We start from the raw sequence: 10,247 nt of genomic DNA, 5'->3' as shown, positions 1-10,247 counted from the left end.
GTTGTCGGGGCTGGAAGAGGTTGCAGAGATAGGGATTGTTGTAAGGCCTGTAGGAGGCTACAGAGATAGGGAGTGTTGTAGGGGCTGGAGGAGGTCACTGATATGGGGAGAGTTTTAGGGGCTGGAGGTGTTCACAGAGATGGGGAGGGTTGTAGGAGCTGGAGGAGGTTACAGAGATAGAGAGTGTTGTAGGGGCCAGAGGAGGTTGCAGAGATAGTGAGTGTTGTAAGGGCTGGAAGAGTTTACAGAGATAGGGAGTGTTGTAGGGGCTAGAGAAGGTTACAGCGATCGGGAGGCTTGTACGGGCTGGAGGAGTTCACAGAGATGGGGAGGATTGTAGGGGCTGGAGGATGTTACAGAGATAGGGAGGATTGTAGGGGCTGGAGGATGTTACAGAGATAGGGAGGATTGTAGGGACTGGAGGAGGTTACAGCGATAGGAAGGGTTGTAGGGGCTGGAGGAGTTTACAGAGATGGGGAGGGTTGTAGGTGCTGGAGGTGGTTACAGAGATAGGGAGAATTGTCGTGGCTGGAGGAGGTTAAAGAGATGGGATTTGTTGTAGGTGCTGGAGGAGGTTACAGAGATAGGGAGGGTTGTGGTGTCTGGAGGATGTTACAAAGATAAGGAGAATTGTAGTGGCTGGAGGAGGTTACAGAGATGGGGAAGGATGTTGGGGCTAGAGGAGGTTACAGAGATAAGGAGGGATGTAGGGGCTGGAGGAGGTTACAGAGATCGGAAGGTTTGAAGGGGCTGGAGAAGGTGACAGAGATAAGGCAGGTTGTAGGGGCTGGAGGAGGTTACAGCGATAGGGAGGGTTGTAGGGACTAGAGGAGGTCACAGAGATTGGGAGGGTTGTAGGGACTGGAGGTGTTCACAGAGATGGGGATGCTTGAGCTGCTGGAGGAGGTTACAGAGATGGGGATGGTTGTAGGGGCTGGAGGATGTTACAGAGATAGGGAGGGTTGCAGGTGCTGGAGGAAGTAACAGAGATAGGGATGGTTGTGGGTGTTCGAGGAGGTTACAGAGATGGGGAGTGTTGTAGGGGCTGGAGGAGGTTGAAGAGATAGTGAGGTTTGTAGGTGCTGGATGAGGTTACAGAGATAGGGAGGGTTGTAGCGGCTGCAGGAGTTTACAGAGATATGGAGTGTTTTAGTGTCGGGTGGAGGTTACAGAGATAGGGAGTTTTGTAGGGGTTGAGGAGGTTACAGATGGAGAGTGTTGTAGGGGCTGGAGGAGTTTACAGAGATAGGGAGTGTTGTAGAGGTTGGAGGAGTTTACAGATACAGGGAATGTTGTAAGGGCTGGAGAAGTTTATTCTGATTGTACTTATGTCAGTGTGTTTGTATGTCTGTGTGGCTGTAAGATTTGCGTGGGAGAATTGGGTTTCTATTCATGGGGTCTGGCACCAGTACTGGGGAAACGGGGAGTATTGTAGGGGCTGGAGGAGATTACAGAGATAGGGAGGGTTGTAGGGGATGGAGGAGGTTACAGGGCTGGGGAGGGTTGTAGGGTCTGGAGGAGTTCACAGAGGTGGGGAGTTTTGTTGGGGCTCAAGGAGGTTACAGAGATAGGGAGGGTTGTAGGGGCTGGAGGAGGTTACAGAGATAGGAAGTGTTGTAGGGGCTGCAGGAAGTTACAGAGATAGTGAGGATTGTAGGGGCTGGAGGAAGTCACAGAGATGGGGAGGGTTGTAGGGTTGGAGGAGGTTATAGAGATAGGTAGGGTTGTAGGTGCAGGAGTAAGTTGGTGACATAGGGAGGGTTGTAGGTGCTGGAGGAGGTTACAGAAATAGGGAGGGTTGTAGGGGCTGGAGGAGGTTACAGAGATGGGGCGGGTTGTAGGGGATGGAGGAGCTTACAAAGATGGGGAATTTTGTTGGGCCTCGAGGAGGTTGGAGTGATAGGGATGGTTCTAGGTGCTGGAGGAGGTTACAGAGATAGGGAGGGTTTTAGGGTCTGGAGGTGTTTACGGAGATAGGGAGTGTTGTAGGGGCTGGAGGAGGTTACAGAGATTGGGAGGGTTGTAGGTGCTGTACGAGATTACCAAGATAGGGACGATTGTAGGGGCGGGAGGAAGTTGGAGAGATCGGGAGTGTTGTAGGTGTTGGAGGAGGTTACAGAGATAGGGATTGTTTTAGGGGCTGGAGTAGGTTACAGAGATGGGGAGGGCTGTAGGTGCTCGAGGTGGTTACAGAGATAGGGAGGGTGGTAGGTGCTTGAGGAGGTTACAGAGTTAGGAAGAGTTGTAGCTGCTGGAGTAGGTTACAGAGATAGGGAGGGCTTTTGGAGTCTGGGGGTTGTTATATAGATAGGGTTGTTTGTAGGGGTCTGGAGGATGTTACAGAGATTGGGAGAGTTGTAGGGGCTTGAGGAGGTTACAGATATAACGAGGGTTTTATGGGTTGGAGGTTATTACAGAGTTAGGGAGGGTTGTAGGTGCTGGAGGAGGTTTCAGAGATAGGGAGGGTTGTAGGGGCTGGAGGAAGGTTCAGAGATAGGGAGGAGGTGAGGAGGCCATGGAAGGATTTGAAAAGCAGGATGGGGATTATAAAATCGATGTGTTGCCCGACCAGGAGCCAATGTAGATCAGCGAGCAACAGGGGCTGCTGGGTACACGAGACTTTGTGTGTGTTAAGACACGGGGACAGCAGATTTTTGGATGTGTTTAAGTTTACGGAAGTAGAAATCTTTGGAATTCTCTCCCCCAGAGAGCTGTGGATGCTCCATCGCTGAATCCATTCAAGACGGAGATGGATAGATTTTTGGGCGCTAAGCGATAAGGAGGGAAAGCGGAGTCGAGGTCGAGTATCAGCCATGATCGTATAGAATGGGGGAGGGAGGCTCGAGGGGCTGAATGGCCTCCTCCTGCTCCTATTTCTGACATCCCTCTGAGGAAAGCAGATTGCCGAGAGGAATGTTGGAATAGTTACAGTCTGGAGACAGCGAGGGGATGTATGTGGGATTCTGCACGTTCCAAAAGAGATGTAGCAAAAAAAGAATCCAAATGCAACACAACTTGACAATCAATCTTTATTGGGAACTTGCAACATTTTCCTTTCCCTCATTGCAGGTAGTTTCAGGGTTAGGATTCTCCGCTCAGTTTTCAGCCATGACCCTTTGGATCCAGTTGTTGTAGTTACAAACTTTCACAAAGACGCTGGGATGATCCTCCATAGCACAGTCGTATCCCCAGGAAGTAATGCCTTGTAGCTCCCCATTACAGACCACAGGTCCCCCTGAGTCTCCCTGCAGCAAAAAAGACATGGAGTGTAATTCGGAGTGAGATAGACAAAGTGATAATCGGATGGTCATCCGTAGCTCCCCCGGGATCCCGGTGTGGGACCCGAGCTCGCTGGGTGGTACTCTGTCCGCACAATCAGGAGGTTACGGGTCTGAGTACCAGTCCAGTGCCCCAAAGGACAAGGCTCAGTGCTTAGGGAGCGCTGCACTGTCGAAGGGTCAGTACTGAGGGAGTGCTGCACTGTCGGAGGGTCAGTACTGAGGGAGTGCTGCACTGTCAGAGGGTCAGTACTGAGGGAGCGCTGCACTGTCGGAGGGTCAGTGCTGAGGGAGTGCTGCACTGTCGGAGGGTCAGTGCTGAGGGAGCGCTGCACTGTCGGAGGGTCAGTGCTGAGGGAGTGCTGCACTGTCGGAGGGTCAGTACTGAGGGAGTGCTGCACTGTCGGAGGGTCAGTGCTGAGGGAGCGCTGCACTGTCGGAGGGTCAGTGCTGAGGGAGTGCTGCACTGTTGGAGGGTCAGTACTGAGGGAGTGCTGCACTGTCGGAGGGTCAGTACTGAGGGAGCGCTGCACTGTTGGAGGGTCAGTACTGAGGGAGTGCTGCAAGGTTGGAGAGTCATTATTGTGTTAGTGCTGCACTGTTAGCTGGTCAATACTGAGGGAGCAATGCACAGTCAGAGGGTCAGTACTGAGGGAGCGCTGCACTGTCGGAGAGTCAGTACTGAGGGAGTGCTGCACTGTCAGAGGGTCAGCACTGAGGGAGTGCTGCACTGTCAGAGGGTCATTACCGAGTGAGCGCTGCACTGTCGGAGGTTCAGTACTGAGGGAGTGCTTTACTGTCAGAGGGTCAGTACTGAGGGAGTGCTGCACTGTCGGAGGGTCAGTACTGAGGGAGTGCTTTACTGTCAGAGGGTCAGTACTGAGGGAGTGCTGCACTGTCAGAAGGATAAAAGGGCCAAATAGCATCCTTCTGCTTCTACGCACCCTCAAATTCAGACATTCCCCATCCCTCAGGGAGAGGTAACCCCTGTCTCTCAGCTTGAGACACTTCCTATCGCTCATGGTTTGATGCATTCGGTCTCACCCTGTCGGGCCACTCTTACCTGGCATGTGCTCTGACCTCCCTCCCAGTATCCTGAGCAGAACATGTTGTCGGTGAAGTAGGGTGGATAAGCTTTGCGGCAATCAGCATCAGGCAGGATGGGCTGATTCAGGCACTGTAGGACTTCGGGATATTGTACTGAAGGGGAAAGAAATGAGTCAGCACAGTCCGATCCAAACGTGACTCTCCTCCCTCCACGTGCAAGCGACTTAATCAATAGTCTTGCTTACTGAGTGTTGTGTACAGAGCTCTGGTTAAAGCATACACTGGGCATTGAATCCAGGTCTGCTCGCCAAGACACAAAGAGATGTTGGGTTACTGTAGTCAGGGTGGCGAAGAACCTCGTGGCCAGGAGAAGGAGAGCTCAATATGAAACACTGGTGGCCGTCTAGAGAACTGACAATGTGCAATTGGCAGTGGGACATCCCTTGAGGTTGAAGGGATTAAATTGACAGGCATTTGCCAATCGGCAATTGAACTCTGAATGAGCTCAGCATTTCGATCAATGAGAGGTTGCCCTGTTAAAGGGACAGGCCAACTTAATCAGCAGCAGAATAACTCATTGTGCCCATGTGTAGACTGCTATTAACACCACCTTAATAACAACAGCATACTTGAATTTATATAGAACTGTTAACTTTATAAAACATCCCAAGCTGCTTCATAAGAGCATGAACAAGCTAAATTTGGCATCGGGCTACAGAAGGAGATATTAGGGACAGATGACCCAAAGCTCAGTTGAAGGGGTCCGTTTTAAGGAGTATTTTAAAGGGGGAGAACGAGAGAGAGGCGGAGAGGTTTAGGGAGGGAATTCCAGAGATTAGGGCCCCCAGGCAGCTGAAGGCACGGCCGCCAATGGTGGAGCGATGGGAATCGGGGGATGCTCAAGAAGGCGGAATTGGAGGAGAGCAGAGATCTCGGCGGATTGTTGGGGTTGGAGGAGGTTACAGAGAAAGGGAGGGTTGTAGGGGTTGGAGGAGGTTACAGAGAAATGGAGGGTTGTAGGGGCTGGAGGAGGTTACAGGGATAGGGAGGGTTGTAGGGGTTGGAGGAGGTTACACAGATAGGGAGGGTTGTAGGGGCTGGAGGAGGTTACAGAGAAAGAGAAAGTTGTAGGGGCTGGAGGAGGTTGCAGAGATAGGGAGGGTTGTAGGGGCTGGAGGAGGTTACAGAGATAGGGTGGGTTGTAGCGGCTGGAGGAGGCTGCAGAGATAGGGAGGGTTGTAGGGGCTGGAGGAGGTTACAGAATTAGGGAGGATTGTACGGGCTGGAGGAGGTTACAGAAATGCGGATGTAGTGGCTGGAGGAGGTTACAGAGATAGGGACGGTGGTAGGGGCTGGAGGAGGTTACAGAGATAGGGAGGGTTGATGGGGCTGGAGGAGGTTACAGAGATAGGGAGTGTGGTAGGGCCTGGAGGAGGTTACAAAAGATCAGGATGGTTGTAAGGGCTGGAGGAGGTTACAAAGATAGGGAGGGAAAAGCCATGGAGGGATTCAAAAACAAAGGTGTTGTTGGGAGTGTTGTAGCGGCTGGAGGAGGCTACGGATATAGGGAGTGTGGTAGGGGCTGGAGGAGGTTACAGAAATAGGTAGGGTTGTAGGGGCTTGAGGAGGTTATTGAAATGGGGATGTAGTGGCTGGAGGGGGTTACAGAGATAGGGAGGGTGGTAGGGGCTGGAGGAGATTACAGAGATAGGGAGGGTTGTTGGGGTTGGAGGAGGTTACGGTGATAGGGAGTGTGGTAGGTGCTGGAGGAGGTTACAGAGATCAGGATGGTTGTAGGGGCTTGAGGAGGTTACAGAGATGGTGTTGTAGGGGCTGGAGGCGATTACAGAGATAGGGTTGTAGGCATGGAGGAGGTTACAGAGATCAGGATGGTTGTAGGGGCTGGAGGAGGTTACAAAGATAGGGAGGGAAAAGCCATGGAGGGATTTAAAAACAAAGGTATTGTTGCTAAAATCAAGCTTAATTGGTTCTGGGTGTTGGGCTGTGAGCACAGGTTTTGGGACAAATGTGGAGAGACTGGAGTAGCTGGGATTGTTCTCCTTAGAGCAGAGAAGGTTAAGGGGGAGATTGAATTGAGATGTTCAAAATCATGTGGGCTTTGGATAGAGTCAATCAGGAGAAAGTGTTTCCAGCGGCAGGAGGGTCGGTAACCAGAGGGACACAGATTGAAGAGAATCGGGAAAAGAACCAGAGGGGGAGATGAGGAGAATTATTTTTTTTGACACAGCGAGTTGTTGTGATCTGGAAGGCGCTGCCTGAAAGGGCGGTGGAAGCAGATTCAATAGGAACTTTCAAAAGGGGGAATTGGAGAAATACTTGAAGGGAGGGAAATTATAGGGCTATGTGGGAAAGAGCAGGGGGAGAGAGGGGACTCATTAGATAGATCCTTCAAAGAGCCGGCACATTTCTAGTAAATCTCTGCAATTGTCTCCAAAGCTGGGACAGGTCTCCAGGGAGCAGTGATGTCTACATTTCAGTTATGCCTGGAAAGTGAAGTATTATTGCTTGATCGCACATTCCAACACCCCCCACTGCCCTCCCACCCACCATCCCCTCAAACCAGCGCAGTATTCATTCAGGTTCTAACCAACAGCCCCCAACCCCAACTCGCCTTCCCGCTCCCCCCTCCACCAACCCCTCACCACCCCGGCCCTCCTTACCTCCGTTAATCACGAGATTCCCCCAGCCAGAGGTGATGCATCCAGTCCCGGCTGTGGCACACTGGCTGGGCAGAGGGATGGGCCTGACGTACCGGTCGAATTTGGCGGGCCAGGCGAGTTTGAGCAGCATGATGTCGTTGTTGAAGTTCATGTGGTCGAACCTGGGGTGCACGATGGCCGAGGCCACTTGGATTCGCTGCTCCGTCCCCTCGGAGTGAGAGAGGTTGTGTTCGCCCAGATGCGCCACGAGGATGCTGGCCCTGGGCAATCAGAGGAGAAGTGCTCAACACTGTCATTTCCCCACTTCCTGTTTCCCAGAAGCCGCCGAATGGTTATCGCGCAGCTGGAGGCCATTCAGCCTGTCGTGTCCCTGTCTGCTCTCTGAAAGAGCAACTCACCTAAACCCATCCCCCCTGTCCTTTCCCCGTAACCCTGCAAATGTTTCCCCTTCGGATAACAACCTGATTCCCTTTCGAAAGCCTTGATTGAACCTGCCTCCCTCAAACTCTCGGGCAGTGCATTCCAGATCCTAGCCACTCGCAGGGTGAAAAAGTTTCTCCTCATGTCTCCGTTGCTTCTTTTACTAATCTCCTTAAATCTGTGCCCCTCTGGTTCTCGATCCTTCCCCCCAATGGGAACGGTTTCTCCCTCTCTACCCAGTCCAGACCCCTCGTGATTTTGAACCCCTCTATCAAATCTCCTCTCCACCTTCTCTTCTCCAAGGAGAGACATACATACAAACATACACCAACATACAAACATACACAAACATACATACAAGCATACATATTCCCCAAGGAGAACAGTCCCAGCTCCTCCACTCTCTCCACATTAACTGAAGTTCCTCATCCCTGGATCCATTCTCATGAATCCTTACTGCTCTCTCTCTATTCCCTTCACATCCTTCCTAAAGTGTGGTGCCCAGAGCTGGACACAATCCTCCAGCTGAGGCTGAAGCCCGTGTTTTGTATCTGCTGCTCCTCTTTGGCTTGCTCCTTCCTTTCACTTTGACCCCTGTTTTAATCATTAATTTTGGGTCCTTCTTGCCAACAAGAATAAGAAAAGAATGTAGAGGAGGCCAGTGTCAAACTGCCCCCTCACTACCCGGGCATTAGTCATCTGGAGTTTTGCCTTTTTTTGGAGGTTTTTGGGGGATGATGAAGTTTCTATATAGCGTTTTTGGAGGGTGAGTGCACATATTGTGATACAGAAAGTATGAGAAATGTCTGCAAGAGAACCCTTATTACTCCATCATTGTTTATATGTGTGCGCTGTAAGATTGTATGCTTGGACATCTGTATGTTCATGTTTTTGTCTCTGTATCATTCAGTGTTGATCTGTGTATGATTGTATATGTTTGTATGTATGTTTGTCTATGTTTGTGTGTTTGTGTGTGTTTGTGTGTGTTTGTGAGTGTTCGTATGTTTGTGTATGCTTGTATGTATGTTTGTGTGTATTCGTGTGTTTTTGTATGTATGTTTGTGCATGCTTGTATGCATGTTTGAGTATGTTTGTATGTATATTTGTGGACATTTGTATGTTTGGGTATGTTTGCATGTATGGATGCTTGTGTATGGTTGTGACTGTATGTATGTGTATGTATGTAGGTTTGTGAGTGTTTGTATGTTTATGTATGTTTGTATGTATGTTTGTGAGTGTCTGTATGTTTATGTATGTTTGTGTATGTTTGTATGTATGTTTGTGGACATTTGTATGTTTGTGTATGTTTGTATGTTTGTGTATGTTTTTATGTTTGCTTGTTGCTGAGATCATCTCTGGACTTACGGTTGGTAACAATGAGCAGCTGACACTATCCACTGGTGGTTTATCAGGGAGCCCCCACACCAGCGATTCCCATTATAGGTCAGAAAAACCTGCCAGGGCATCGAGTGAGGATAACAATTCTGGCCGTTAATGATCTTCACATTCGCAGGAGCAGCAGCTGAGTAAAGAAAAATACAGAGAGTGAGGTTCATCATCTGATTGCACCCACGCACCCACAGTCACACACACACACTTACACACAATCACACACAAACACACACACACTTACGCAGTCACACACACACACACGCTTACACACAATCACACACACACAAATACACACACTTACAAAATCACACACATACTTACACATATCTACACACACACACATGTACACAGTCACACAAATACACACAGTCACACAAATATGCACAGACACACAAATACGCACAGACACACAAATACGCACAGGCACACAAATACGCACACACCCACAGTCACACACACACCCACAGTCACACACACACCCACAGTCACACACACACACAGTCACACACACACACAGTCACGCACACACACAGTCACGCACATACACCCAGACACAGACAGTGACACACACACACACACACACACTTACGCACAGGCACGCAATCACATACGCACAAATACTCACACTTACACACAGTCACACACACACACAGTCACACACACACATAAATACACACATACACTCAAAGACACAAACACAAACTACACACACACATGCACGCAGTCACACACACGTGCAAATACACACACTTACACACAGACAAACACACACAGTCACACTCACACATAAATTAACACACACACACGCACACACAGTCACACACACATACACACTCTGAGACACACCCACTCACAATACATACACTTACACACTGTCACACACACACAAATACACACATTTACTCACAGTAACAAACATACAAATACACACACTTACACACACAGAGTCACAGTCACACACAAATAAAGACACAATCACACTCACACACAAACACACACACCCAGTCTCACACGTGCAGGCACATACACGGACACACACACATATACACACACACAAATACACACACTCATACACATAGACACGTGGAGACTCACTCACACACGCACGTACATACTTACATTCAGACACACGCACACAAACACACACACACTCACAAATGTACACGCACACACAAACACACATCCATTCTGTCACAAACACATACACACAATCTCATACACACACACAAATACACACACCCACACCTGTACATGTACACATAAAGACACACACACACAAATACATACACTCACACACATACACACGCTCGCGTATGCACACACTCAGACACTTAGCAAAAACAACATTTACGTTTCTATAGTGCCTTTAACATAATGAAACAGCTTCACAGGGTTGATTATCAAACAAAGTATCTCGCTGAGTCACATA

The 10,247-nt window shown here is 49.6% G+C and overlaps 1 protein-coding gene across 1 annotated transcript; it reads right to left on the bottom strand.

The window, feature by feature from the left end:
* Positions 1–3,030: 3,030 nt before the first annotated feature.
* LOC144674806 (trypsin-like) lies at positions 3,031–8,985 on the bottom strand. The gene is made up of 4 exons (XM_078536003.1): positions 8,792–8,985; positions 7,007–7,266; positions 4,342–4,478; positions 3,031–3,245 (listed from the first exon to the last, which is right to left on the bottom strand). Exons 1-4 carry the CDS (start codon positions 8,983–8,985, stop codon positions 3,096–3,098), a joined length of 741 nt encoding a protein of 246 aa, XP_078392129.1. The 3' UTR covers positions 3,031–3,095.
* Between the last annotated feature and the right edge of the window lie 1,262 nt (positions 8,986–10,247).

Source organism: Cetorhinus maximus, unplaced genomic scaffold (genome assembly GCF_964194155.1).
Source record: "Cetorhinus maximus unplaced genomic scaffold, sCetMax3.hap1.1 HAP1_SCAFFOLD_818, whole genome shotgun sequence".
Taxonomy (NCBI): domain Eukaryota; kingdom Metazoa; phylum Chordata; class Chondrichthyes; order Lamniformes; family Cetorhinidae; genus Cetorhinus; species Cetorhinus maximus.
Note: the sequence above shows the minus strand (reverse complement) of the source record. Positions and strands in the feature narration are given on the sequence as shown.